The 23874-nt window shown below is 46.7% G+C and overlaps 1 protein-coding gene across 1 annotated transcript in view; it reads right to left on the bottom strand.

Moving 5' to 3' along the window:
- FSTL4 (follistatin-like 4) overlaps positions 1-23874 on the bottom strand; it is a 665226-nt gene that overhangs the window by 403527 nt on the left and 237825 nt on the right. The window contains exon 2 of the mRNA XM_011969239.1: positions 15747-15882. Coding sequence (XP_011824629.1) covers positions 15747-15882 — 136 coding nt within the window. The remainder of the gene's footprint in view (positions 1-15746; positions 15883-23874) is intronic.

Raw genomic sequence — 23874 nt, 5'->3', positions numbered from 1 at the left:
GCTGGGTGTCGCAGGCACAGAAACTACTGTAAACAGTGGTGCCAGTTTCTCTTTCCAGCAAGAGTCAGTGGAGCCAGAGGATGGCTTGGGCAGGCTCACACCAGCCTTCCATGAGGACCGATGCCAGCTCAGCATCCAGAACTCAGTAGGCACAGGTGGGAAGAGTAGGCTCGAGCAGCCAGGACCGAGAAGCCTCCCAGTGACAGGGAGAATGGGGTGACTGGGCTTGCAGTGCTCGAGCCACAAAGGGGTTCACCTGCACCCCAGACCCCCAGCACTGGGTCACCATATGCATGGCATTAACCTTCAGGAGCTTGTTTCCTCATCTGCAAAATGAGATAAGGTAGTGTCTATGAGACTATGGTGAGAGCTGAGAGAGCAGGGCAAAGAGCACTCAATCTGGTGGCTGCTGTCCACTTGCCAACTTCTACCCACAAACAGCATCCTGGCTGTGCCCCCCCAGCAATCAGCATAGCACCCAGCCTGGAAGAAGTACTCATCATTGTTTCTGAGACTCTGGAGTGGGGAAAGGTCCACTAGTTCTACTGTGGTCAGTAAGCAACAGCTGGGAGACACAGGATGGGGGAAAGGCATCTGTTGGTACAGTGTCAACTCACGGGCCACGGCCAACCCCTGTCGACACTGCTCCCTCACACCTCTTCTTCCTTCCATGCTAGGCGCTCACCCATGACTTTCTCTCAGTCTTTGGGGCTGCCCATTGGCTCATTTGCTTCAATCCACTTGAATAGCCAGGATGCCTTCCACTTGGTCTTCTGCAGGTGTAGATACCTCACGTGTCCTGGGCCCTGTATGTGCCTGGGGTATCCCTGTTCTGCCCATAGCGATGCTCTCCTCTCCTCACTCATGGGCAGCTCTGACCACTCACTAGCCATGGCCATCCCATAGAGCAGGGGTGCTCACCCACCTAGATGAAAGGGGCATACTCCAAAGGAGCCACCACGGCTCAACCAATCTTTAGTACCCAGTGTGCCTGGGGATGCCTGACACTCCCACCTCTGAGGAGGAGGCTGTCCCTCCATGGCAGCACCTCCAGCAGGAGCACATGAGCTTGCCTCTGGCCTCATCTCAGCAGCAGCCCTGCTGCTCTCTCCAGCAGCCAGTGGATGAGTCAGCAAACACCAGCACATTCCCACTGGGTTTCCTGACCCTCCAAAAGCCCTGTAACCAGCTTGGTTGCCAATGCTGGGAATCTTACCTCCTCCTTAAGATCAAGGCCCCAGAACCTTGCTTCTGAAAGGGAGACTGCTGTGGTCAACCCTTAGGAACTTCCCAAGGTCAATTCTTAAAAGCAGAAACAGAGACCACCACACATCACACACTTAGTCCTCCATCCAGAACTGACACCCACAGACACTGCCCTCACTGTCCCATGTGAGGGCAGTAGCTGGCAAGTGCCCACTGGAATCCTGGAAGAAGTGCAAGGAAATAGCCAAAGGAATGTTAATATGTTAATTCTCAGAGGTTCAGTGGCTGCCTGATGGTGAAAGAAGACAAACTGTGGGGGAGGAGGGTGAATAGGGGCAGAACTTATCTCTCCCCACAGGTCAAGAGGCCCCCCACAGCCCAGCCCCAGGGGACCACCACAAACTCTGCTGCCCTCCAGGAGGAGGGATGCCTCCTCTGATGTGATGTTGTCTGCTTTGACCTTCCAAAGCTCAATGTCAGCAAATGTCCTTTCCCTAGACTCAAAAATATGTCCTTGGGGATTAGAGCACAATACTGTGGTTAGGAATACGTGCTAGACAGTCAGGAAGCCAGGTGCAAACCCTGGCTCCACCACTTACTATATGGGAGATCTCAAACAGCTCACTTATCTTGAAGCCTCAATTTCCACATTGTGCAAAAGAAACAAATTAATAGTACCTCATAGACTCTCTTTGAGAAGCAGTGAATTAATCCACTTAGTGCTTTGGCAAAATGAAAGCTGTGTATTAATTCTATCACTATCAGTAGCTATGGAACTAAAAGAAATTCATATTAGGAATGAGAATTCCTATTGGGAATCTCCTATTTATTTATTTATTTATTTGAGACAGAGTCTTGCTCTGTCACTCTGTCACCAGGCTAGAGTGCAGTGGCGTGATCTTCCTCTTTATTCTTATAAGAGAAGGATAAGAGGAGCCATTCAGAATTCCAGCCCAGAGCTCCAGAGGACACTGCCCTCTTTCTTCCTCACCCTAGAGATGTCCCTGGTTCCCTAGCCCTCTCTAACTCTTGGCTACACAGAAACAGACATCACAACAAAAACCAAATTTTTAATGCAAGAAGACTTTGTACCTAGCCGGGAGCAAAGCTGAGATTCAGAACTGGTGAGGTGGGGAGTGCATCTATCGCATCTTGTCTTCCATGATGAGAGGCCAAATTATTCCACAGCAGCTCAACTGCTATTTTGCTTGTTGGATTTAGCAGGGTGGTCAACCTTCTAAGAAGAGGCATCTGGTCAAGCCATGACTCCCCTCCCATGTAACCCCTCTTTCTTCCCAAGAATGATTCCACCTAAACCTCAAAGCAGCTGCACTGAGGAGCTCCCTATAGCCACAGGATATGTATCTCTGGAGTCACAGGGCCACAACTGAGCACCAAAGCCTGCTCCCCTTTAGTGAGTTTGATGGGTCAGGCGTGGACACAGGCTGCCTTAGCCCATTTTGTGCTGCGATAACAGAATACCTGAGACTGGCTACTTTATAATGAACAGAAATTTATTGGCTCACAGTTCTGGAGTCTGGGAAGTCCAAGATTGTTGGGCTGGCATTTGGCAAGGGCCTCCTTGCTGCTTACTCCCATGGTGAAAGGTCAAAGACGAAAGCAAGAAGTCCAATTCCCAGCCGCAAGCCCTTCTATAACTGGCATTCCTGAGGGTGGAGCATGGAGCCTTCATGACCTAAACACCCCCATTAGGTACCATCACCCAACATTGTGGCATTGGGGATTAAGTTTCCAACACATGCTTTTTGGGGAACACATTCCTACCATAGTACCCTAGGAGCCAAGGGCACTGGCACCAGGATGGAGGGGAGGGCCAGGGTAGTGACTGGCAAAATGCAAGTCGGCCTGTGGAGGCCAAACTTATTTTACAGCCTGTCTGCAGGGACATCCTAGGAATGGATAAGTTGAGTTCCCGAGCTGCCCAGCCACAGACAGGCCGGGTTGGTAAGGTAGGGTATGGAGAGGGTGCCGACAAGACAGGGAGGAAGGCAGGCAAGCAAAGCAGGGGAGCAAAGATTTAACAGCGCAAGGTAGGCCTTACTGCCCAGGGCCAACCCCTGCTCTGAAGATCCAAAAATGCAACTCCATAAAATGCTCCATGTCTATACAAACTTGCCTCACATTTCTCTGTGTGCTTGTTGAGAGGTTTGAGGCTGGCACTGCAGCCTTGCCAACTGTCCTCCACCCACAGTAACCTCCTGCCACTCCTTCACAAGAACCACCCAGCACTGCAGCCACACCCTCCCCTCAGAGCCCCTGGAGGCCTCCTCACCCACTGGGACCTGCCTCCTGGCCACAGGCAAATGGACCTGGGAAGATATTCCCCCAAGCTTAGCCAATAAGGCTCTGCCCCTTGAGAACCTGAGGACACAGACAGACCTCAAATGAGACAGTCGTGGCCCAGAGCTGCAGCAAGGGCTATACTCAGAGCTCCCTGGAAAGACCAGTCTCTGGAGAGAACAGGCAGAGAAGGGAGAAATGGAGAAAGGAGACAGTGTGGCTCAGAAGGGAGCTGGAAGACAGACTGCCAATGCCTCTAAGCCTGAGCCCACGAGGGCATCCTGCCATTGGCTTTGGGAGAAGATCTGGGGCCTCATGACAACCCTTCTTTGTACATGAGCATCTTAGCAGGTGATTCTGCTCCTGGCCACCAAAAGGTCCCTGATGAATCCCCTGGTCCACAGTCCCAGATACCCACCTTAACCAATATCTTCAGTTTTCCCCTCCTGCCAGATATGGCCCTATTCCACCCTACACCTAGACTCAGAGGGTTCCTCCTCCTTAAATACTCTAATACTCTGCCCAGATCTTGGTCTTCCTCTCCAAATACCACTGCCTCCAAGAGGTCCTTCCCAATCCCACCTTCCACGCAGCGCGTTTTTGTGCTAAATTCTCACGTCACCCACGGTTTGGCCTGTGCAGCTAACTGAACACGCTCTGTGCTGCATTCACCATTCACCATGTGCTCACCACATTCTTAAAGCTGTTTGTGATTATTTTTTCTTCTTTCTCATAATCCCATGGCGAAATATCAGACAAGAATTTCTTGTACAGTGCAGTTCATGATCATCTTTACTTGTAACACAAGAACAGTCATTTTGAATAAATTCAGATTTAAATTACATATACCATTCTCATCCGGAATGGATAATGAATCACAGATAATTTTGTTTCAGTCAGCATGGTCATAAAAGTGTTTTTGTTCCTAAGAATTACTGGACAACTGGTGCTATAGTTTGGATGTTTGTCCCCTGCCAAACCTCATGCCAAAATTTGGCCCTCACTGTTGGGGGTGAGGCCTAATGGGAGGTGTCTGAGTCACGGAGTTGGATCCCTTAGGAGTGGCTTGGTGCCATCCTTGCAGCAATGAGTGAGTCCTACCCTACTAGTTCCCAAGAGAGCTTGCTTTTAAATAGAGCCTGGAACTTCTCACTCCCACCTTGCTTGCTCTCTTCACCGTGTGATCTCTGCACACACCCATTCCCTTTAACCTTCTACCAGGAGTAGAAGCTTCCTGAGGCCTCACCAGAAACAGATTCTGGGCCCATGCTTCTTGTACAGCCTACACAGCCATGAGTCAAATAAACTTATTTTCTTTATAAATTGCCAGACTCAGTTATTCCTTTATAGCAACACTAAATGGGCTAAGTCAATTGTCTACAATCAATTGGACCAGGATGGATACGTGGACCAAGGTGCAACTCTCCAGCAAGGAATAAGACCTCCAGTAGGACAGTTTTGGCCACTGGGGTGGTAGTGTCACATGCTGCAGTACCCTAAGCAAGATGAAGGACGACAGAGGAAGCTGGAGTCTCTAAGTGTCATCCACACAGGATAGACACAGTGCTGAATGCGGCAGCCCTGTGGGTTTCCAGAACCTCAACAGTCCCCTTCTTCACCCTCTTTCAACACCACCCCTGGCCCTGAAACTTGTCCACCAGTAATAATGAGCACCCACATCCTCTACACTACCAGCCCAAGTCCTCTGAGGGGAGGTTAGGCGTCACTGAGCCAATAAGAACACAGCCACATCACGTGGAACCACTTCAGGGGAGAGGTCCCAGAGCGGCGTAGGCTCTGGTGGATAAGTTTTGGGAGGGAGTGTTGAAGGATGGTAAAGGAGGGGCCTGGTGGAGGTTCTGGACACCAGAGGGCTGCTGCATTCAGCATTACGTCCATCCTATACAGGTGACACCTAGAGACTTCTGGCTTCCTCCAGCCCCCAACCCACACTCTTGAGGACTTTAGAACAGCTGAGCCAGGGGCCAGGACAAATCTGTGACACCAGATATGCTATCAGCCACATGCACCTGGGTGGGGAATGTCTGGACCATGAGCACAAGTGTCCAGCCCTGGGACCAGGCATGGGAATCGGGGAGGCACATAGACTTCCTTCTTCATTAACATGTACTTCTTTCTAATAAAGATGTACTTCCTTATTACTCAATAAATATGCCCGCTTTTCTTTAGGCTAAAGTTGAGAACTTAATTTAATCACTATATACAGACTAGAAAACATCATTAACTAATGTAGGTGTTTAATCCCTTCTGCTAACTTGGAATCCATTCTGAAGCAGCTGATTGCTCCTACCTCCCACCCCCACCCCAGTGGTCCTCAAGCCTCAAGGATGGAATCGCAAATCCCCCCCATTTCCCTTCAGCCACTTAGCCAACCTTAGTACAAGGCCAGGCACACAGCTAGGTGCTCAGCTGATGTCTGTTGATTACTAAGATTTAAGTAAACCAGAGGTCCCTATTGGCCAAGCCAGTCCAGGGCTCAGAGACCCTCTAGGTAGGGATACAAGAAAGTCAAATGGTAATTTCTGCTTCAGGACACAAAGATATGATCCTAAGCCATACTGCCAGGCATGAACACTCAAGCATGAAGCAGAGAAGCCTACTGTTTTTGTTTTTATTGAGACAGTCTCACTCTGTTGCCCAGGTTGGAGTGCAGCAGTATGATCTTGGCTCACTGCAACCTCTGCCTCCTGGGTTCAAGCGATTCTCCTGCCTCAGCCTCCCAAGTAGCTGGGATTACAGGTATATGCCACCATGCCCAGCTAATTTTTTTTTTTTTTTTGGTAGAGACTGGGTTTTGCCATGTTGGCCAGGCTGGTCTCAGACTCCTGACCTCAGGTGATCTGACCGCCTTGGCCTCCCAAAGTGTTGGGATGACAAGCATGAGCTACTGCACCCGGCCAGAAGCCTGCTCTTCACTCTTCAAATGCTAATATGAGAACAGCAGTAACAACCAAACAGAAAACAGCAGAGGAGGAAGAGGAGGCACCATGGGGCGTATTTCAGAGCCACTCCGATTAGAGTATGTGCCTGGCAGGCCTCTCCCGTTCGACACCTCCCGGCATCCCCACATGAAAGCCTACTTACCTGGTATGGACACTCAAAATGTGGCATCAGCAGAACCAGCAGAAACTTGACGTCTTTTCTACAGAGACCAAAGTTTTCAAGGACATTTTAAATGCAAAGCCAGAAAGGGAAATAAATGGAAAAAGACTTCTGTTCTCTTTATTTAGAGAGCAAGCTTTAAATGACAGCAGAGCTCAAACAAGCTTTCAGTTCAATTGTCCTAAGACTGGCATTAAGGAAAGCCATCAAGGGTCTTATACCTACTTAATGACATTTTAAAAGAGAAGTTCTGCTCCTTTCTTCCCTCTGTGGAGATGGCTGGCAACCACCTACCCCGGAGCCACAGACTATTTCTACTGACCCTGAAAATTCTAAGCACAAACAAAGCATCCTGCATTTGTTTGACTTTACATTTCACTCTGCGGGCTCATGGTTTTGGCAAGGGTCTGGCTGGCTGCCAGTGATGCTGGCCTCTGCAGAGGAAACAGAGCCAAGCAGGCCCTCAAAGTCATTCTAGGAAGGAGATGGCAACTGAGTCAGGGTCCCACCTGTTCCTACACACAGCCCATAGGACTCTCTGAAGCCTCTCCTGGTTCAAGAAGAAAGTTAAGAAGATTTGAAACTGATGGGATTCTGCCAGAAGTGGCCAAAGGCAGTCCAGTGACTATTTCCTGGGATTTCTTATGCAAGGGGTCCCAAAACTCAAGACACCTTGTCCAAACTCCATATGATGACAAAATGAATAGTACAAGATGGCTGACTCATTCACTTATTCAACAAATATCTGAACATCCTGCTGTGTGCCAGGCTTTCTGGACACTGAGGATATAGGGCCCAGTCCCAAGATATTTACCACTCCACTGAAAAGAGGACCCTCTCACCCTGAGGGCTGCCTTGCTACATGGTATGTGGCCACGGCCAGCAGTGACAAGAACTGCAGCAGCTGAAGTTGACATACCAGGCTGTGGCTCACAAAGGGCACACAGTCTTCTTGACAGCCACCGACAATCACAAAACCACAGCTCTGACTGCCCTGTTCTGTGGAGGCAATCTGTTCCGGGCACCTCACGTACCATCTTAGTGCTCATGACAACCCTGAAAACGGCGCTGTTATCGCTGGCATTTCACTTGTGGCAAACCTAAAGGCTGGAGAGGGCGACTCCCTTAGCTCCACAGCTGGCAAGGGAACAAACAGATTTTAGCCTCCGGACCCTCTGAGTTGAGGGTTCAGTAGAAGCAAAGGCAGGGCCGGGGATGCCTTAGGCAGCAGCACAGACAGGTGGCAGGCAAAGTGATTCAGCCCCAACAGGAAAAATCAACTATGGGGTTTTAAAACAACAAACACCCTGGAGGAGAAAGTGGCAACATAAAACACACAAAGTGAGAGTCCACAGGGTTCCATGGTGGGGAAGGAGGACAGCAGCCATTTCTCCCAAGAGCCTAGAGAGCCATGCACATCCACCTGTCTACACCGAGAGCTAGCCCTGCCACCAGCCAAGCAGGCCACCAGAAGCACTGAGGGCTTTCAGCCTGAGCAGGGGAAGAGGCGTCCTCTGAAAAACAGGCCATGCTTCAGGGTCCCAGGTCCCCAGCTGGGGCTGAAGCCTGGGTTGTGCTGGGGGCGTCTGTCACCTCTGAGGCTAGGCCAACTCCCTCACAGGTGGGGAGGCGCTTCTGTCAGTTGCATCACAGGCTCGCTGGTGGTCTCACTGATTCTCCGGAAAGGGCTTTTGCAAGAAATAGAGTATGACTTCCCTTCTCAACTCTTAAAAAGAAAAATGCACACACAGTTTTCAATCTAGATCCCAAATAACACGAAACCTTAACCTTCAAAGTATTTTAACAAAAGCAACAGTGGCAGCTTCCATCTCCAGCTGAACCCTCCAGAAGGGTTTCGATTGGTACCCGAGGCCCTCTTGGAACAAACGAAGAAAAACCAAGGGCTCAGTGTCTAGATGCAGCATCAAGCAGGTAAACAGGTGTTACCTTAGCCCAGGCCCACCGACCAGTCCCACCCACCAAGGGAAGACAATTCTCTCAGGGTCTCCTGACCAATGCCAGCAGCAGCACCAGCTCTCCCCACCCCAACCCCTGTGCAAGATCAAACTGAAACTCACCCTGTGATTGAGGGAAGACCCCAGCCCCGCAGGCCACTCACACTCATTCTTCACTTCCGCCAAGAGCACACACTCCTGGCAGGAGTAAAACAAGGTTGATTTTTATTAGGAGGAAAGAAATTGGGTTTCTCTTGTTCCAGACCTTCCTGACTCAAGGGAATGCCCCAAAGGATGGCTACTCATCAAGAGAGAGGCGAGGCTGATGGACAGATGGCTTCTCAGCCACTTGGCCACACTTCCTCCCCTCAACACCAATGTGCCAGCACCCACCACAGTGTCCTCGGTATCACCTGCTCAGAGCACTGGACCCATATCCTCCCACATCCTCCATGTCTAGATCTAGTATGCTCCAACTCCCAGGTGGCTGGTGACAAGACAAACAACGGGAGCCAGTGGCAGAGACCACAGCCATGGAGGCAGAAGGACAATGGCTCTGGCTTGGCAGCCCCGAAGAGTAAAGCCCACTCATTGGGCCTTGTTAGATCCTGCCTGACACAAGGATGACATTTACTTCCATCCAAATGGGAAGCAAGAGCAATAACCCACAGGGCATAGGCGATAAATCAAGCAGATGATTGGGACTTGGCAGATCTGTGCTGCCAACTCCCCAAAAAATGGAAATTGGAGCCCCATTTACAATGCATGGCCTGATGTCCTGATTACAAGGGTGGGAAGTTTCCTAGAGGAGTATAGATTATTTAGCAACAGAGGCATAAATAAAGTAGTTAGATGAGTAAATGCTAAATTAAGAGGAAGAAAAATAATGGTTTTCTGTGAACTCATAAATGCTCATTTTCCTGGGTCATAGAACTTTTCAGGGCCAATTAAAATTCTGTCAACTATGATCTCAAAATACTAAAGAGGCACACAGTGCACTAACTGGTACAGTGTGGAAGGGCTGGCTGGGAGCAGTGGAGAGAACACAAAGAACAAAGACAGCGACTTTCCCTGTTCAAGGATAGAGAGAAAAAAAGACTCCAAAACAGCGCACCAACGTAGCAATGCTCATCCCCAAAACAGGCTGGCTGGCTCTGGGGGCAGAGAAGGGACAGGATGCCAGTAAGGGAGCCACGGTGGTGGTGAGAGGTGAGTGTGTTGTTGGTCCTTGGAGCAGGGGGTGTGGGCTAAGCCTCAGCATTTAAACTCACCTCTCTCAGAATTTAAAACCACCTACAGACAAGCCAGGGAGGAATCACGGGTTGTGAGAGCTAGAGTTACCTGTCCAGCTGCTTAAAAACAGGTGAAAATGACCCTAGAACCAAGGTTAAGTTCATCTTTCCCATCCCCTACCTGCCCCCTAAGCGAGTCTCATCAAGCTATTTTCCAGCATGACTGCAGCCTGCCCATTTCTCTCCTTTTCCTGACTGCAGTCAGCATCATCATGTCAGCAAGAACTAAAAAAAGGCCAGGGTCAATCCAACTGGGACTCTCCTTGCGTGTGTGCACGGGAGGAGGCAAGAGGCTCCTCTAAGGCTTTTCTGCCCAGTGTCCCCTGGGATCTGAAGTATCAGCATCACCTGGAGCTCAGAATCTTGGGACCCACATCAGATTTGCTGCATCAGAATCTGCATTTTAACAAGATCCCAGACCATTCACAAGCACATTGCATCTCAAGAGGTGCTGGAGCAGGGTACAGCACACCCCATTCTATAATTGGGAATGGGCTCATCCCTGAGACCTTGGGAGGTTCTGCTACCATTGTTTGCCTTGAAAATTATGAATGTACTGGTAACATCTACAAGTGGGAGGTTGTGCCCTGCCAGTTTTACCTGAAAAATGAATATACACATCCTCTGACTCAGAATAATCAGCAGAAAGCCCTGGCTAAGTGTTGGGGACCCAGAGAAGCAGCCCCCATGTCAACTAGCACCGCATCTGCAGAGGAAATTCTGGATCCTTTTGAAAGGGGTATGTGGTTTGGTTATCCCAGGGCTCCACAGCCCTAGGGAGAAGACCATTCTCGTCTCTTGCTGAGAGACTTTGCCCAGAGTCTCATCTTCTTTGAAAGCAAGTCAAATGCTAGAATTTGCAATGGTGAGTATCACAAGGGTGATGCGGCAGAAAAGCCATGAGAGATGCACACATACTGCAGGTGAGGCTTAAGAACACCCAGCTTGGACCCCCATTGGTTCACAGGAAAGAAAGAGTTTCTTTTATTTATGCCCACAAACCAGCTGAGGGCCAGGGTGAGTAGAGACACCAATGGGCAGATCTCAAACCCTACAGACGATCAGCTGTTCACCAGTAATCAGTCAAAGAGCACAGTCAGGGTTATGGGTGCTGGGGAGAACTTTATCAGAAAGGGTGATTGGGGGTGAGGGGCACTAGTGTTAAGACAACCAATACACAAGAACAGTGAAAGTGTTTTGGAAAAATCAATGCTCAGTCTTCGCAGCCCAAGTACTACTGAATGCCCAGCCAAGGCAGAACGAAGCCACGGAGCATCTAAGGATGCTGCAATTTGAGGTTGCCCTTGTGGGGACAGGAGTGCCATGCCTGTCGTCAACACTTGTAGCAAGGGGAAGGGGCCAGGCAATCAGGGTAGGATCAATGCTGTCTTAGGCTGACCCCTGAGGTTAGGGAGGTGGTGAGTCATGTTTAAGTTAGCTGACACCACTCCACATATGTCTTCTGCAAAGACTTTACTTTGAGAGAATTTGCAAATACTGAAAACCCATGGTGTCTGAGCTCAAAACCTATCTCTGGTCTATAAGCACTGAGGCATATGAGGTGACAATTTAAGAAGGAATCAATATTAACATGTACAGGTATATAGTACGTGACTATGTATATGCCATGGGTAAGAGTCATTTAGAAAAAGTTCAGTAAAATGCATGAAAGATGTATAAGACCATGTAACGGCCACCATTCAATCCCAGAGCCCAGCAAACAGATGAGATGCTGGTGCTGCAACACAGCACCCAGGACCCAAAAGTGGGGTGCTCCCACAATAGAATCCTGGCCCCAAAAGTGGGGTGGCTCCAATGGCAGCACCGAAGCCCCAAAAGGGGAGGTTCCTGCCACAGCACCCAGGCCACAAAAGTGGGGGGCTGCCACTGCAGCACCCAGGCCCCAAAAGTGGAGGGCTCCCACAAATGCCTATTTCTCAAAAGCAGGTCTGCTCTTTGGAGGCTGCTACCATATCACTTCTCACCCCTTCCTGGTTCCTTGGTTCCCCCCGAAATATAAAATTCTACCAATATTGATTTTACTACTATATTTATCTTGACCAGCGTACAGACAGTCCCTGACTTAGGTTTGGTTTGACTTAGGATTTTTCAGCATGAAAATAGTATGGAAATGATACACATTCAGTAGAAATTGTACTTTTAAGTGCCCATACAACCCGTCTGTTTGTCACTTTCAGTACAGTATTCAATAAATTATATAAGATGTTCAACATTTTATTATAAAATAGTTTTTGTGTTAGATGATTTTGCCCTAAGTGTAGGCTAATGTCAGTGTTCTGAGAATGCTGAAGGCAGGAAAGACTAGGTTATGATGTTTGGTAGCATAGGTGTATGAAATACATTTTTGACCTATGATGTTTTCAGCTTACAGTGGGTTTATTTGGATGTAATCCCATTGTAAGTCAAAGAGCATCTGTGTAGGATAAAGGGGGGGGATACAACAACATTTCATTATTTCAATAAATTGTACCTCTCAGAATTGTTTCCTCTGAATTGAGAATTCCATTAGTATTCTAGGGCACGTTCTGCCACTCCACTCTTACGAAAGAGGCACTCCACCCAGCCGTATTTCTTTTTATCTATGTCTGTAAAATGGTAAACTCCTTGAAGCTATTTCCACTGCAGTCTCTGTACATAAAACAATAATTTAACACTTGCTATAATTGCTTTAAAAATATGCGCACACACACTCGTTGGTCATTTAATTCTATTTACCCTTAGGTCATTCAAGTAATTGGTATAATAACTTTAAGGGTAAATCAAATCTTATTAATGCTTTCTAAGTACTTTAAAAATCTTAAGTCAATGAGTATTTGTGTGAAGTACTACTACCAGGAAGAAACATACAGAAACAGTTTACTATCTGGTTCCTAAAAAATGTTTTTGACTTATTTAGAGTCTCAGGAAACTCTGCTGGTTTTGATTCTTCCAGGAAATAAGACTGTCTGAGGAAACTGCTAGAGGAGTTTAATATAGTTTGGACTGTGAGTTATCGATACATTAAAAGCTACAATTCAAATACGAAACTACCCAGAAACTATAACGCGCAAGGACTATCTTGGATATTAGGATGCAAGCCTGCCTGGCCTGCAGGCTGCTCACAGATCGGCTGGGGAAACCATCCACTTCCGCAGTGGGAGTGAACCTGCTGTGCAGGGAGGTATGCCCTGTGCTGAAATATCTGATGGTCTGGTCTGAATTTTGGAAGCACCAGAGTGACTTTATGACCAGGACCAAATGTCACATAAATATCGATTGGCTTAAAAATGCATTGAACCTCTATTTTGCTTATAAAATTATTAGACACTGTGAGAAAGAAAAGATAAATAAGATAGGCTCCATCCATATGCTAACATAAATATAAAAGAGTAAGAAAACAAAAAGAGAGAGGAAGGACTAAGAGTTCAGAAAAAGAGACCAGGTGTGACCAAGAGTGGTCCAAGAAGATTCTAAAGAAGAAGTAAGAACCAGAGCTGGGCCCTGAAGGAGGAGGAGAGTCAGGTGTAGAAAGGAGAGACATAGAAAGAAGAAACAGCACGCCCCGCAGGAGGCCCCTGGTAAGCAGGGCCGTGGGAGTGCATGGAGGGATGCACAGAGTATGAGCAACGGATGCAAACAAATCCACTAAAATAAGTGCTCCACTCTCTGTTTTCTTTTTTTTCCTTCAGGTTTTTTCTTTTTCTTTTTTTCTTTTTTCTCAGACATAGTCTCACTCTGTCACCCAGGCTAGAGTACAATGGTGCAATCATGGCTTGTTGCAGCCTGGACTTCCCCAGGCTCAGGTGATACTGCTACCTCAGCCTCTCGAGTAGCTGGGACTACAAGAGTGCACCACCACACCCAGCTAATTTTGTATTTTTAGTGGAGACAGGGTTTTGCTATGTTGCCCAGGCTGGTCTTGAACTCCTGGACTCAAGTGATCTGCCCACCTCGGCCTCTCAAAGTGCTTGGATTATAAGTGTTAGCCACCGTACCTGGCAGTGTTCTGTTCTCTGCAGCTAAACATTTAACCTAGGCCATCCTATGCCCTAGGTCCATTTCCATTATCATCTCATTTAATCACTGATAGAAACAGTTTCAATGATTAGAAGTTACAATATTGCAAAAACAAAAGCTATAGCAAAAAACTATATATATGATCAATAGGGCAATAGTTCCTGTGGTGCAGAATCTACACAGTCATCACTTTCCTTTCCTAAAGCAGCAACATTCCTGGACTTGGAAGACAAAAGCTACCCTGGAGCGGGGGTTGCAGGGGAGCAAAATAACAACCCCCAAAAAGCGTGACTTCCTCCCAATGACTGGCATGTGCTCCTTCTTGTTGACACACAAAGAAGTAGGGTGTTAACAGCTAAGATAAAGAGGCCCTGGGTTGATATTAACTTACCTTCAACTTACCTCCAGCTAAATCCCACCTTAATTGACTTGACACTTTTATTTGAAATAAGTGGTTTAAAACAGTGGGCTGATGAGCCCCAATAGTAGGAAGACTAAGCTTTACTGTGTGTTTGTCTGTTTGCTTTGCTATTAAATATTCCACAATATATGTGTAGGATTTAAGTGATCATTTTCTCTTCGTATGGATATGAGTGTGCTGATAAAGCCGTTCCCATAGGGAACTGCTGTTCTCACCAGCAAGCCAGCCTCCAGACTCTTTCAGAAGAGCATTAAGTCGCGTCCTTCATGGATTTAGATGGCAGAGATAGTGTTTCTATTTAATCATCTGCTCACCACAAAAGGAAGGCACACTAACTTCAGCAGGAAAAGTGTACATTAAATTACTTCTGAAGCTCCCCAAAGATTAAGGCTGGTAGTTTTGGGATTGCATTACAATTAAGTAATAATGAAAGAGAAATCATGTCTTTTGATCAAATAATGCATTAATCCTACCCTACACTGAGTAACCTTATTCACTCTCCGGGAATGTTGACTTTTTGAGGTAATTTTTATTTCTCATTCTGCGAGACAGGAAACAGGGACAGAGAAAAAGAGAACGGCAGGCATCAAGGAAGACAATGGCAGGAAAAGCGCCCTGGAAAGCGCCCTATTAGGAATGAGTATTCGTCACAGCATAGAGAAAATCCCAGGTGGTTTTAATGGAAGGGTGAAGCCATTTCTTAAGGGTCAGCACACACAAAGCATTTTCTGCAGAAAAATACATTTTGCCCACAAACCCCAAATTCATGGGATCTATTACCTTGGGCAGGGCCAGGTTGCAGCTTAGGAATCCTCTTTACTACTTAAGAGCAGGGTTCACTAAGCAATTAGCAGAACATCCAGACTCTCCAGGGAGGTATTTGAGAACAAGTTTTTCAAGCACTTTAGAAGCATTTATATATACCTAACATGCCATTAATCATTCTTATCTGTTCATTAAAGCACTCTCCCTTAGGACCTCCACTTGCCAGTTCTTTCTCAGCCTGGTGCTTTTTATCTATATACCTGAAAACTAGTCCATTTCTTTTCAAATATATTTTATAATTAAAATACTTCATTAATTCACATGGGTGTACTCCACCAATTACTCTGCATTTTCAGGGTTTTATTAAACATACAGAAAGGCCATTCTCTTGAGGGTCTTTGTAGAGACTAACCAGGCAACTCAAGCTTGGTTTCGGAATACATTTTCAGCATCTGAGAGGTTTCAGAGTCATCACTCACGTCGCGTTATCAACCTCTTGTCCGTATCCACACGTTGCCGCCTTCTGTCCCCCACCAAAAAGGAAGTGCAATTTTAATTCACTCTGTGATCTAATTGATCTAAACTAAAGGTGGAGAAGAAATCAGATACTGTAACATCAGAGAGCAATCAGTTTGAAACGTTATGTCAGCGGGGATTTGACTATACCTCTGCCTGTGACTCCCCCACACCCACATCCGGGCCTCTGCTGGTTCCCGGGTCCGTCCATCCCAGCGCGGCCGGCAGGGAGGCTCCGAGCAGTGTGAGATGCAGCCAAAAGCCTCCTGGTTTCATTTTGTTGAGTCTGTTGAAGAAATGACAAATGCTGAGAATAAAACATTGTGAGACAGATATAGTAAGTCACCGTGAGTTAGTGTGTGTTCACCAGAATCAGATAAACCTGGGTTTAAATCCTGGCACCAAACTTCTGTTCTACCTCAGAGAAGTTATATTACTTCTGAGCCTTAGTTTACTTATTTCTAAAATGGCAATAATACGTACCTCAAAAGGCTTTTGTGAGGATTGAAGGAGTTAGTGTCAGGCATATAGTAAGAACTCTATAAATGCTATCTGTTACATAGAAACCCATTTGAAATGCCACCTACCATTACATCTACAAGAACAAACCAGGGTGAGGCAGCTGGGTCACCTCTATTAGGTTGCCATATAGCCATGCCTCAGTTTCCTCAGAAAGCATTTGGGGCTGGGCACACAATTAGTGCTCGAGAAATTATGATTATGGCTGGCCACAGGGGATCACACCTGTAATCCCAGCACTTTGGGAGGCCAAGGCAGATGGATCACTTGAGGTCAGGAGTTTGAGACCAACCTGGCCAACATGGTGAAACCTGGTCTCTACTAAAAATACAAAAATTAGTCAGGCACGGTAGCGGGTGCCTGTAATCCCAGCTACTCAGGAGGCTGCGGCAGGAGAATCGCTTGAATTTGGGAGGCAGAGGTTGCAGTGAGCCAAGATCACACCTCTGCACTTTAGCCTGGGTGACAGAGTGAGACTCTGTCTCAAAAAAACGAAACGATGATTAAGAATTGTTACATCTCTGGCACCCCATTTGCAGCCGACACCTCAGTTTATAAGACAGTGAGCTTCAAAATGGCATCATAAGGTCTAATATCTTAGTTTCAAGACCAACCATTTTGTAGCAGAATCCAAGCATCAAATGATAACAGAATTTCAATAGCCTTTAAGGTGTTTCCTGAGGCTCACTAGATAACATTATTGTAAACAGTCCTAAAAGACAAGAAGTGAGCAATTCAAGGTAATCAAATAATTACATGGATGAAAAAACTAAGGATCAGCCAGAACAAATATTCAAGTCCAAATCATGTGCTAAGCATTGTGCTAAGGAATGAGGACACAGACTATCTTACTTGTCCAATAAGCTGTACTTTTTTGGAAAAAGTTTTCTACTGTGAACACAGTCCAACCATAATTTCAGTATTCTGATTATGAAACATAACCAGATACAGCTCATTATGCAGTACTTAGAACTCTTACTCAAGGAAACTTTAGGGGTTATTGATTTCTGCTCGTACCAAACAATTTAGTGCTTAATCACATATGGTTCACACTGCATCCTGATCTAGGCTGGTAAGTTAAAGACACCGGAGCTCCTTGGAGGCCAGCACCCAGCATGAACTGGCCTAGGGCTGGTCCAGAGCAGACATCCAAGTCAGAAAGAACTGGGTGCTTGAGGGACCTGGCAGTCCACCCCTGCTCACTGCCATAGGCAACAGCTTTGGAGCATCCCTACTTTGGACAATGCGGGGTGGAAGTTGTCACACAGTCACTAGTGCTGAGGCCAGGGCTGCCAAACAATTACACTCCTGCCACATTCCAGGTTTCGTTTGGCTGCCATCCACATCCAAATAGAGCTGCCTCTCCACATTTGCTTTATGTCTCCAGCTTGAGACAGAAATGTCCACAGGGAGGAAAAGTCAGACTCAAAATTGTGGGACTCTAGCACTGGCCCATGAAAAGGCAAGGTTATAAGGTACGACTATCTTTTAAGAGAAGGTGGCCGGGCGTGGTGGCTCACGCCTGTAATCCCAGCACTTTAGGAGGCTGAGGCAGGCAGATCACGAGGTCAGGAGATCAAGACCATCCTGGCTAACATGGTGAAATCCTGTCTCTACTAAAAATACAAAAAAATGAGCCAGGCATGGTGGCGGGCACCTGTAGTCCCAGCTACTTGGGAGGCTGAGGCAGGAGAATGGTATGAACCCAGGAGGCGGAGAGCTTGCAGTGAGCCGAGATCGCACCACTGCACTCCAGCCTGGGTGAAGAGCGAGACTCTGCCTAAAAAAAAAAAAAGACAGAAGGTGTCTGCTTGTTTTAAAAAGCTTCCATAAGCTCCCACTCCTATATCTGGTTCTTCGGTCACTCATCTTTGACATCTGTTGACAAAGCTGAGCTACTGGGGAAAGAGTCTGGGTGGCCAGTAAATACAATCTGAAGGTCACAGTCTCAACATCAGCACCTGCCCCACACTCTGAAGAAGGCAGAGTTGAGTGGAATAGTGCCGCTTCAGCTGCCACCCGGGAGACGACTGTGAGGACTGCGACAGTCACAGTACCCCGTCCGCCGCCCCCCAATGGCTTCTGCACTCTTGATCCAGCGGTCTCCCTAAGATGTGTGAAATCTTACAGGGAGGAAGAGCAGGAAAAAAAAATAAATCATGTTCAGGACTAAGAGAGAATAAAAATGTCTTCTCCTTACTGCAACCTGTTTTTCTTGTTTTCTTGAGACGGAGTTTCACTCTTGTAGCCTGGGTTGGAGTGCAATGGCGCAATCTCGGCTCACTGCAACCTCCGCCTCCTGGGTTCAAGTGATTCTCCTGCCTCAGCCTCCCGAGTAGCTGGGATTAGAGGCATGTGCCACCACGCCCAGTTAATTTTGTATTTTTAGTAGAGATGGGGTTTCTGCATGTTGGTCAGGCTGGTCTCAAACTCCCAACCTCAGGTGATCCACCTGCCTCGGCCTCTCAAAGTACTGGGATTATAGGCATGAGCCACCACGCCCGACTGCAACCCATTTTTCTAAAAATAAACAAGGTAATTCTCTATTCTCCGTAAGTGATCCTCTTCTGATCACAGAGTCACTTTCCAGAGACTGCAGAAAACAGTTAGTGGATTTTTCGAATTTTCAAAAACCAGCCATAGGAATTTAAGCTAGAACTAGAAAGACATTGCTTCTTACTCTCATTAATTTTTTCCTACTTACCTACTATCAAACATTGCTCACAGAGTAAGCACACAGAGTAAGGTCTACTTTTCTCCCTTTCCATGCCTCCTAGCTCACATAAACTAAAAACAGCAAGATAATCCAAATCTATGCTAGTTAATGTACAGATGTCAACTCCTGGAGGTATGAAATATACAAGCCATAAAATCTGGTATTTAACTTTTGATCTGCTTTGTAATCTAAGATCAATTATGCTTTATGTTTTGGTACTAACGGGTAGCATTAAAATACAATCTATTCATTTCAACTGTGATTTTGGCAAGCACCAAATCAGTTCATAAGAGGATGCACCAAGACTGCTGGTTTCTGGGTTGTGTTTCAGGAAGCCCAAGATCCAAGCCTGGAGCTTGGCCTGGAGTTGCCACTGGTTTTAGCTGGTTTGTGTTTATATTTCCTGTAAGAATTTAATTGGAAACAGGGAAACACATGAACCAGGCCAACTACTGAAATACTCCCGGGCAGCTTGTTTGTAAAGTTTAGCTCGGTCTGCCTACCACTAGCTGTGATTTCATTTGCACTGTGGATGTGTTTTAGATGTCATTTTATACTTACAGTGATTGACAATCCATTACATCTACAGCACCAACAGCCTGGAAATTTACAGCTCAAGTTTTATGACAGTTCAGTTCATAAAAAAGAATTAATATTGGGTCTAAATCAATTTTGATTATCTGTCTAATAATCAAATAGAGACTATCTATTTGGATAACACTTATATAGCAATTACGATGTGTCAGGTACTGTTCTAAACACTTCACAGGTATTAACTCATAACCCTCCTTTTTCTACTCCATGATGGGGGCAATGATTATCCCTTAATCAGATGACAGAGGAGATGGGGTCACAGAGAGGTTAAGGACTCTGCCAAGGCCATGTGGCAAACAAGTGGCAAAACTGAGATTCCAAGTCAGGCATGCAGACCCACGACATCTCTTCTCTTAACTCTCAACTGCTACTGCCTGTCTTTTTTGTTTTGTTTTGTCCTGCCTGTTTTGTTTTGATAAACAGTTGTTTTTAGTATAATGGGGAAAATCTAGAGACAGTAAATTAGGAGGCCCTGGCCCCGAGACTCTCCTTTCCTCTGAAAGCTGCCAAGAGCTGCTCTCCTCCTCATGGCTCCGACCAAGGGGAAACAGCCAAGCTGCTCACCCTTAATTCCCACACTTTACCCTGGGATGGGGGCCCCTGGGCAGACTCTCCTCAGTCCTCACTGCTGCTCTATTTATGGGCTAAGAAAAACATATGGTAGAAGGAAGGAAGGGAGGGAGGGAGGGGAACCATGAAAAGATGCACAGAATCCCAGGCAGATGCCCCTCAGCTCACGGAAAGCGCCGGCATCATAAGGCTAGTCACTTTGGAGAAGTAGCTCTGTTAACAAATTAATTACTCCTCAATTCAAATTGCCCTACTGGCCTTCAGATAGAGGCAAATGCAAGAATCTCACCATTATAGAATTGGGAAGGTGCCATCCATAAGGTCACAAATCTCCCTTTTTAACCTAGAGCTCCTTTTGAGATCAATTTAGATTAATAAGTTTAATTCAATCCTTGCTAAGTCCTAAGTATTAATTATAAATCTACCTAGGATTGTCCATATATAAAGAGCTGAGACTACCTTTTGTTCCAAACAAGTCATAAAGTACACTGACTTGATACTTAAGCCATCTTGTTTGGAAGGAAGGTGTTTTATTGCTTCCCCTGTGGTTTCCTACCTGAGCTTCAACAGACATTCCCCCAGTCAGGAGAATCTGGTGCTAACCTGGCTGCCGCATAGATAGGACACCAGAAGACCAGAAGGTGGACGAATCCACCGGGGTTCGACGACAAATCAGTGGCCAGGCCTAGACTGGAACCCAGGCATCCTGCCCCCGGGGCAACTGTTTGGTTCCTTATATTATCGCACACTTACATCTAGAATGGAAGTTTGCATTCTCTGTTTAGATAGGCAGATTTTGCTTTTCTTAACGCTGAAGGACCTCCACTAGATCGTCTGCCTCCTTGTGAAAAACCACAGGATTATCAGGTGTTCTAAAATAAGCTAATATGTGTGTTATTATTTATCTGTATTTAGAATTACAGAGGTACTACAGGTTAGTATGATGTAACATTCCAAATACTGACTTGTTTTTTAAAGAAAAGCATGACATAGGAATGCAAATTGTTAGGGAGAAATAGGTATTCATATGAAAATACCAAAATCTGCCCCACCCAGAAAACACACACAGGCATGTAAGCTGTCTTTATTGACCAAGTTCACAGGCCAGAGAGAAGCAATTCCATTAAACTGGCAATGGGTTTAATACAAACTTCTCTTTCTATTCCAGGAACCAGCCGTCTTGGGAAGAGTGGGAATTCTGACCCTCAGAGTTTCAGTGACATTGTTCATCCATTCTCTCTCTCAGCCTCTCTCCCAGAACTTGGTAACTTTACCAGACTAGCCATTAAGGATTAGCCATATAGAAATGGCTTCTCTTTGTAACCAACAGGACCAGAAATTACAGAGATGAGTTGGCAGAACCAAGCAATGCCACCCAGCCTTGAAGAGAACAGTGAGATTTGTGACCCTGAAGCATCTACATTCTCAGCCTTTCCAGATGAAAAAGTATCTGCCCTACACACACTGTAGGTAGCATTTTATTCATGGCATGTTGGCAATCGACATATAAAAATCAACTGGGAGCACCAAAACCCTGGAATTCTCTTCTGCATGTCTGCTCAAATTTAAAAGGAAAAAAAAAAAAAAAAAAAAAAAAAAGCCATATCAACCTCAACCTGAAACCTGTAAGGCTGTATGGGAACCTCTCAAAGGCTTAGGACTCTAGTTCTGATTTGTGAGTGTTTTAGAAAAAAAGAAAGCAATACAGATTTCCTAAGACAGTCCCTAAAATACCAACCCAGGGAAATTAGGCATGGAAATAGAGCAAGCTAACCTTGCAGCAAGCCATAATGAAGTTAAATTGCATTTCCTATTAATTATCTACTCTATATCATTAGTTAATTCTTTCCCAACACTTGATAAATTAGATGCCTAAATTATTCTACGTGCCATGTATAAATCTATGATATTCCTATTTACTATGAAGTTTAACACAGGCACACATGTGACTTCCAATAACCTTTATCCTTCCAACCTTCAGGTTATACCTCTTAAGTACCACATTCTCTTGACTGCAGTTCTATTTTATTTGAAGTTCCATGCCTCATGTTATGCATTGAGACAGAAAATGTAAAGCAAGATGTGCTCTTGAAATATCTAATTGCATTAAGCTAGGAAGCACATGACTGACCACACATAAGCAACTCAAGAAGGTTGAGTTTGCAGAGAAACACTCAAACAAGGCTTCGGAATTAAGGTAGTTTTATGAAATAATGACTATTCAATGCCAGTCTGTGAATATAGTGTTAAATCAAACAAAAGATCATAACGTGAAGTTCACGTTTAAAAAATCCTACAACCCTTAGTAAAAGGGAAAAAAAGTCCTCAGTGACTGACTGGTCATGGTGGAAAAATCCAGCCTCCTCTTCCCTCACCCACCTCCAGGGCACACCCAAAAGGATAAAAGTTCTCCTAATACCCAGAAAAACAAGCTGGCCCTTTTCCAGAAGAAAAAGAGCTTTCCTGGAATCAACAAAAATTGAGGATGATCATAAAATTCTAAGAGAGAAAAAAGCACTAGGACAACTCCAACGAGCAATTTTAATACATTACATCAAAGTGGACTATTTTCTTGTGTGAACTTTGGTTCAATCTGAAGTCTTGGGAGAGGGTGGTGCCTTTTTTCCCCAGGATGGGAAGGAAAAAGCGAACATTCAGCAGAGTATGGCAGAAACGGTCTAGTGACGCTGCAGTGCCCAGTGCCTCCTTTCACAACGCTAAGATGGGAAGCAGACACGTGCCCTGTAGGGCATCTGCTCATGTGTCCGGCTTGAGCTCCTGCCTGAGAGTTGCTGCAGCTCTGGAGACTCAGAAGCCACATCACTCACGCCTCTGACCATTCCCTTCCAAGGTAGACCCCCCACAAGACCACTGCCCAGACCCAGAGCCTATCCTGGGGTCCAGAGGGGCAGCCACAGAAACTGGCACCTGGCCCCCAGGATTAAGAAGACACGATAAAAAAAAAAAAACCTTGGTTTCCCCTAAATTTGGCAGTAGGAAAATAACTTCGGACTTTCAAGAAGAGTCCTAGTCGCTCCCTGATCTGTCCTTTCCCCTCACAGATTGTGACACAGGCCCATTCCCGGTGAACATTTTGGCTGGCAGTTACTTCACCACCTATTGAAATTCTGTTTACGTTTGGCCCAGAGAACCTGGACGGATGTTTGTATCTCGGGGGCCCCATCTAGTACAATTCCTGGTGCACAGGCTTGCAACAAATTTACGAAGAGAACAGACCAAGCTGCCGGCGCTATTTTTCACTGGCGGAAAGCTCGGCGGAAGCGACACCTAGAGGGGACCGGCGGGCTGTAGACGTGCCATTCATCAGTGTCAGCGGCCCGCGGCCGCGAGCAGGGGCTGCTGGACAGCGCCCCGGCACCCGCTCTCGGGCCGCGACACCGACCTCGCCGGGCACGCCCCCGCTGACCTGCGCACTCCTAATGCACTTGCCGCGCCGCCGGGAGGCTCGCCGCGCTCCGGAAACCGAGAAACCCCACTGCCTCAGCGGCTTTCCGCTCCCGCAAGAGTTGCGGGCACAAAGTCCTCAGGTGGCAGGCCTCGGTTTGGCGCCGCTTTGTCGTCTGCAGGGAGCCCCAAAGACTAGCGCCGCGCTAGTCCCCAAACTCGAGGCGACACGCGTCCAAAGCAGAGTGCTATGCCTGCCTCGTCCAGGTCCCTCCCGAAACTCAGAACTCGTCTTCGCTTTGCGGGCGCAAAGAGGGCGAAAATCATCCACAGTGCAAGCTCTCTTAGGACCAAGCCCCCAGCCCGAACGCTGAACGCCCCCAACACACTGCTCCCTAGACACCCTCAAGCGAGTACCCCGGGCCGCTCGCTCTGGACCGCGGCCGGCTGCGCACAAGCAGCGCCGCAGGCTGC

The sequence above is a fragment of the Mandrillus leucophaeus genome, unplaced genomic scaffold, assembly GCF_000951045.1.
Source record: "Mandrillus leucophaeus isolate KB7577 unplaced genomic scaffold, Mleu.le_1.0 Scaffold88, whole genome shotgun sequence".
Classification (NCBI taxonomy): domain Eukaryota; kingdom Metazoa; phylum Chordata; class Mammalia; order Primates; family Cercopithecidae; genus Mandrillus; species Mandrillus leucophaeus.
The sequence above is the reverse complement of the archived record's forward strand: the minus strand, read 5'-3'. Positions and strand labels throughout refer to the sequence as shown.